A 7395-nucleotide genomic window follows, 5' to 3' on the forward strand; every position below is an offset into this window, starting at 1 on the left:
AACCATTGATCTTCGCAATACGCCGACGAAAACCAGATTTTAACCACGGTGCTAAGGCTTCCAAAGGACTGATCATATTTCAAAGACATTATCGAGTTCCTCCTTCTCAACTATATATATATATATCCCAGAATTTGTAATATTACCCTAATCTATCCCGATGATGACTACAAGCTAGTTGAAATGTAGATAGAATAAAACTACAAAATGTTACTTCGAGTTACTGTTCTATTGTATTTTATAAAGTCAACAGATTTTACGAATCACATCAGGTTTGATGTTACATTTCTTATCCCCAGCAACGTAATTTACCAGTGTGTGATAACCACGCTCATCTTCACCGTGTAGTACACCTGTATCGCCAAATCTCAGTTCAGTAACAGGCAGCGTGCGTTTGTCTGTCAGGTATCCACTGTCTTCACGCCATGTCCAATAATTCTCGCCACAATTACATTTTCTTCTACCTGCACAGCTCTTGGTCATTCCACATGAACATTTTCCACTGTCGACTGCCGCTCCACCCCAGTAATTCATCTTTGAACCTTGACGTGATACCAACCAACCATAGGAATCTGTCAAAAAAACGCTACCAAAACATTTATATTTAATAAATTAGTTTATCCAGGGGATGGTTAAACGCGAGAATAAACGGGCTTCGTATAACCCAGTTTTATCACCTAATTGTTAACTATCAGCCGCATAAGAAATTTATACGGTGGATTGCGACTAAACACCGTTTAAGCTAAACGCCTTTCGAACAATCGCCCCAGATTTTAAGGATCCGGAGATTCTCATTTCGGCTTTTAAAGTTTCCGGAGATTCTCGTTCCGGGTCTTAAAGATTCCAGAGATTCTCATTCCGGGTCTTAAAGATTCCAGAGATTCTCATTTCCCATTCCCCGTTCCTTGATTTCCCGTTCCTGGTTTTAAAGATAGCCGAAATTTGAATAATCGCCTTTGTAATTATGCTAAAATAAGATAACATGAATAATTCCCTCCTATTGCCGGAAAGCTTAAGATTGTTACCCATTAAACAATAAATAGATAACAATCATTAAAATTTTAATCACGAATACTTGGGTCTATAATATTCGATGTTAAATACAGCAATGCGAGTAGTCTTGTATTTATTACATGTCTAGTTTAATGAATATTGAAATTTCAAAGTAAGGTTTATAGTTACAAAAAGCACTGAATATTTTTATACAACAAAACAAGTGGTATCATCAATCTGATATGTTCTGACTGAAGTGTACGCTTCCAACAAGTCAGATCGTTGATGGAACTTACAGCTGATAGCACTAACAGTATAAACACTGACTTAACACAAGTTATTTTACATAGGGCAAATCATTGCTCTTCGCAATACGTCGACGAAAACCAAAAAGTTCTTAACCACGGTGCTAAGCCTTCCAAAGAACTGATCATATTTTAATGAAATTATCAAGTCCCTCCTTATTAACTATACTAGAAATACATTGCATGCAAAGTCCCCTCGCCTAAAGCAATAAACATATATTTCCATCACTGAAGTGAAATGCTATAATACTCGTTTCTGCCGAATGATTGAAGTCGTAAAGTAAAATCCTATATTTTGGTACAATTACAAAGTCGACTCTCCAGCTATCAAATTCGATTATAATCATATTAATAAATTGTGCTACGAATAGTTTTATATACTACAATTTTTAGCGAAATTTCAATTACTTTTTAAACAGATTAACCTTTAAAAATAAATACTTTCCAAATCAAAATCATTTCAAGGAAATTGACGAATAAATTCAAGACTTACAAAATGCTTGCATGCTTTAAAATACAAAATCTACCCACTTACCTGTTCAACAGCACTTCAAAAATGCCTCAAAATCGTAGTTTTTTTTACCGTATATTTGAATGAAAGTTTTTCTATCCGAGGGCATCTTTTACATTGTATTTTATTGAATTTTACGAATCAATTTTTCGTATATTTTTAAGACCATCCAAATGAAAAATATTATTTAAAAGTTTTATAATTCAAAATATCAGTTATGCTGACGTGATGAAAATTTTAATTTAGCTAATCGCACGTTTGTAAACGTTTGCTAGTTACCAGTTTTAACTCGTCTTAAACTCACGCAGGCGCATAACTTACAAAAACGCCCAACGTCCATGACATAATAGCAGACAACTTTCATTTCGCATTTGCATTCCCGGGCGTAATTAAAATCTCCGGGCGGAATTAGTGCCCTCGCCCGGTGCTTCGCACCGGCTCGGGGATAAATCCCAGCATTTTTAATCTATCCCGATGATGACTACAAGCAAGTTGAGAAGTAGATTGAATAAAACTACAAAATTTTTTTATTTAATTTTATGAATCATATCAGGTTTGATGTTCGATCTCTTATCCCCAGCAGCGTAATTTACCCAGCGCATGATAACCACGCTCATTGAAACCGTCAAGTATACCTGTATCGCCAAATCTCAGTTCAGTAACAGGCAGCGTGTTCTTGTCTGTCAGGTATCCACTGTCTTCACGCCATGCGTAGTCATTCATGTCACAATTACATTTTTTTCCACCTGCACAGCTGTTGGTCATTCCACATGAACACTTTCCACTATCGACTGCCGCTCCACCCCAGTAAGTCATGTTTGAACCTTGACGTGATACCCACCATCCGTCGGAATCAGTCAACAACATGCTACCAAAACATTCATATTTTATAAACTGCTCACAATTCTTCGACTGCTTGATAATCGCGACAATCTGCTCCATGGAAATGTTATATTTAATCTTTCTTTTGTAAGAACCTGGAGGATTATATCCGTTAACTAATGTTCTCGATTCACTGTCATGTCCAATCTCTGTCACACCAACACCATTCTTTGAAACCATGTCACAAAATACTCGAACCGTGAGGTTTAGTCCTTCAGGCTTTATGGAATACTTTCCACTATCAGATGATGGATATTTTGTTCGTAAAATCCTGCACGATTTGTTGGCATCATTTGAATTTTCTGTAAATGAGGATAAAGGTTTTGTCACTACTAATGTGTTTAAAGATAATTTTAACAAATGTTCGTTTATTGGGTATGAAAGAATGATGAATTATGAATTCTTCTGTTTTAAGATGACTCAGCAAACAATGCAATTATACTATACTAATATTTATCACAGGTAGCCCCCAATTGGGTTGGTATATTTTTATACATAATACATTACACTAAACCGCACGAAGTTGCGCCTGCGATAATATGCCAGCAGTTGAATGAAGAAAGTGATACTTCATGTCATTTTGCATAGAATGTATTTAAATATTTAGCGAAAAGCAAACCCAATAGCGGGCTGCCTGTGATATAATAATAAAAAAGAAATCGGAAAAACGCATTTCATTAGATAGGGGGATGGTTAACTTGTATTTTGCATAAAAAACAGCGATATTAGTGTTCAAAGTAAATGTATTTAGAGAGTCGTCTAAACTATGCAAAATTGCAGCAAAACAGCAAAATATGAGAGAAGCATTGCTCCTTTTTGAGAAACATTAAGGAACGTATATTTCAATGAATAATCTGAAAAAATTGCACTGGTAAATGAAAATGTAACAGTTTGTTAATGATGAAATCGGGTGTGTTTGGAAATTTTTTATAATTGAAAAAACACAAATATGGGAATATAAATACGTAAAAACATATAAATATTTGAAGTTAATGTTCCGATACTTTTTTAAAAATATGTTGTTCATGTGGTTCTAATGGGATTTTACACACTTGCAGCTTTATTAAACCTACGTTGATCCTTGGGTGACAGGTTCTCCCATGGAAGGCCTTTATTGAATGGGACTTGGCTTGCGATTCCCTAACGATAATTATTCCTTGAGAGTGGAATGGTTTGACCATGATACCGTCCATATCTATCATTCCCACTATTCGCAGCATTTCTAATTAGTGTAATCGCACTCAACTAAATGACATCCTTTGAATTAGTCCACGTTCTATCACTGGTTAAATACTACGTGCTAGGTCTACGTGCTATACTAAAAGGTATACGTACTAAGTCTACGTCATAAAAGATCTACGTACTACCTTCTCGACAACCAAAATGCATCTATTTGTCTGCGAGCGTTTTAAAAATGCAATATTACTAAAAATATTCCGCAATATCTCAGCTTATTACCATCACTATTGAACTCGTTTCAAAATAAGCTTTTGAATGGTATGTTTTGTCTGGTTTTGTGCTTAAATCAAACAAATTAGTTTTTGTTGGTAATAGTTACATAATTTAATATTTATTATATGTAATGTTTTTTAAAATTTTTGTGCGATGAGCAGATAAGCACATGCTCATGCGCTCAGTAAGATATTTCAGGACCTTTTTGACATTTTTGTTGATAAAATGAAAATTATGTGTGGACTAGTAGCGGAGAAGAAGAAAATTTCAAAAATTAATCAACGGATTAACGATTTTAACATTTATTTGCCTTGCATTTAGTTACAGCAGTAACCAATAATCTCTTGTGAAAAGTTTATCGCTTTTTGCTCGTTTGCTATGGTTTCTTTAAGAAAGGTTTCAATAGTGAGCCATTTGACTAAGTTTAAACTATATCTTCATCTTCATCATAGTCATCATCATCGCTGCCTTTATTTTCCTTCATATCTTCCATCTCGTGGTCGTTTCAAAGTCTCTTAATTAGAATTCCTCTTATCAACTGCAGCTTCTATGCATGGCTTCTTCTTGGTCAAAATCATCATTGTTATAAACGCATCTTTTGCGTCCATTAATACTTTCTTATGTACTGGATCTTTCTTTAGTTGTCTCATCCACAAAAGACGCTATAAATAGGTATTTTCTAATTCTTTCTGGAGTCTAGGCATAATATTCAAGTAAGCTTTTTCTTTAGCAGAGTGCTCATCGAAACCACTGTTTAAAAGGCCTTCTTTATTTCCTCGAAAGCTGGTTACTTTTTTGTTCTATTAGCGATATCCAATGATCCAAGTCAGTCGCCGTTGAACTTCCAGACTGCTGAATGGAAATTGTCGAGACATCGTCTGGGTAATGCCTTTCTTGACTGTCCGAGGCTGTTTGAGACATATTGGTGTGCCCGCGCCAAGTTTGGCACCGCATTATATTCTGCCTGTGAGTTTGTTTGTTCGCATCAATACGTTTCCTTAATCACCTAGTAAAAATTCCTTGCACATGCTTGGAATGTTTGGAACGTTCTTTTTTCAATTTCAATCTCAAACTCTGATAATTGCGTGTATCTCTGCTTTTATGCACCCAAGAAGGACAAAAATACCACCATTCGATTCAGCGTAAGAAATTATACTTACAGGTCTTAAATATATTACTAAACAAAAGTATTCGCAGCGATTTATGACGTTTGAAAGACAAACGAAATTGAATTGTTGACAAATTGCTCAAAATTACTATGCTATACTTTACTAGTAATAGTAAGTTTGGTCTTTGATATCTTTCATATCGTTGGTTTTCTCTTTTAATTTTTGTCCTTAAATAAGTAGATCGGTCTTACATTACGATTTATTTTATAGTACTTTGAGCGAAATATATTCTATTTCGAAGGTTTTAAAGTATAGTTTCAATAAGCGAACTTTATGACAAATCGCTCAAAATTATTAAACAAATTCAAAATGCAGTACGCTTAATCCTTGACTTCTGTATCGTTGCTTTTCTAGTTTCCGGCTCTACACCAGTTTATTCGTCTCACGTTTCTCTTCATTTTGATAATATTTTTAGATAATATTTTTAGCCTAAATATTTTATTTCTGAAGATTTTAAAAAGGCGCAATTTTGACCTTAAGGTGGCTCCCTACAGTTTTGATTGTGTAATGCGCAATTGTGTTGGAAAGACCATTATTTTATCATCTTACAAAGTATGATCACGAAACTTGGCCACATAACTGCTATGATATCGCAAATTACGAAATATATAACATTTCATAAAATTTCCTCGTTGCCATGGTAAAATAACGATTTTAAAAAGGGCCAATTTACAGATTCTGAGATAATTTTTTCAAATTTTCTTCGGTAAAACTTTCTAATTTTTTCCACACAGTAATCTTATCCATAATTCTTTCTAATGTTAGCATTTAAAAAAAATCGTACGAGCACTTTTTTTAAATCCTCAAAAAATCCTGTTTTTTAATTAAAAAAAATTCGGCTCGTACGATTTTCTTAAAACTTGCACATTTTACGCATTTCAAGATTACAGAAAACTGTGTAAAGTTTGAAAAGAATTTACCGAAGGAAAAACGAGAAAAATACATTTATTTTTATGTTTATGACGTCACAAAAATCAGGATTTCAATTTCCTCGCGCGACCAGTCGACATCCCGCGAAGGCCCGCGCGTGTTTATCAAAAGTTCACAATGACAAGTTTTAAAAAGCCCGCCCTGCATGCAACATCAGCCACGCGTGTTGCGTGTACTATTTCGCGCGCGACAAAATTACCGCGATACAACCTTAGAACTGTAGGGAGCCACCTTAATGTACCAACCAACCAGGCTGCGGCCGACAGGAGAATGTAAGTTGGTGATGTCGTTAGAAATGAGTGGACGTTTTACTTCTAGGCAAGCATTGCGGGCACCGCATTTTAGTACTGGTTTCTTTCTTGTTTTCGTAGTGGACAGTATTCCCGTTAGTGTCTACGCCTATTGTAGCCGCGGCTGTTTTATGAGCAGATGTGCATGTGCTCATGAGCAGTTATGAGCATGCGCTCATCTGCTCATGGAAAGAAAGAATTAAAAAACATTACGTCAATAAAAATTTTGGAGCATTTAAAATTTTGTAATCAAATTTTTACGGTGTAAATATTGAATTACGTAACTATTAACAATTAAACTGGGCATGTTTACTCAAAGCTTTGTGAGATGTTTTAAGCGCAAAACAAGACCGAAACATACCATTCAAAGCTCATTTCAAAACGAGTTCAATAGTGGTGGCAAAGAGCTGAGATATTGCGCAATATTCTTAGTAATATGACATTTTTAAAACCGCTCGCAGACAAATAGATACATTTTGGTTGTCGAGAAAGCCCTACGTAGATCTTTTAGTATAGTACGTAGACCTAGCATGTAGTATTTGACCAGTGCTAGTAAGTTGAATAATTCAAAGGATCGATGTCAATTAGCTGAGTGCGATTACACTAAATAGAGACGGAGCAAATTGTGGAAGTAATAGATATGAACGGCATCATTGTCAAACCATTCTACTGTTAAGGAATAATTATGGTTAGGGAATCGCAAGCCAAGTCCCATTCAATAAAAGCCTTCGATGGGAGAACCTGTGGCCCAAGGATCAACGAAGCTGCAAATGTGTGCAATCCCATTGGAACCACATAAACAACGTATTTTGAATAAAGTATCGGAACATTAAATTAAATTAATTGAACATTATATATGTTTT

At 35.1% G+C, this 7395-nt stretch overlaps 1 protein-coding gene across 1 annotated transcript in view; it reads right to left on the reverse strand.

Moving 5' to 3' along the window:
- Nucleotides 1-2356: 2356 nt before the first annotated feature.
- LOC114544130 (neurexin-4-like) overlaps nt 2357-7395 on the reverse strand; it is an 8285-nt gene continuing 3246 nt past the window's right edge. Inside the window, exon 3 of the mRNA XM_028562853.1 lies at nt 2357-2993. Coding sequence (XP_028418654.1) covers nt 2380-2993 — 614 coding nt within the window. The 3' untranslated portion in view covers nt 2357-2379. The remainder of the gene's footprint in view (nt 2994-7395) is intronic.

This window comes from Dendronephthya gigantea, unplaced genomic scaffold, assembly GCF_004324835.1.
Source record: "Dendronephthya gigantea isolate DGI-Jeju-01 unplaced genomic scaffold, DenGig_1.0 000657F, whole genome shotgun sequence".
In the NCBI taxonomy this organism is placed as follows: domain Eukaryota; kingdom Metazoa; phylum Cnidaria; class Anthozoa; order Malacalcyonacea; family Nephtheidae; genus Dendronephthya; species Dendronephthya gigantea.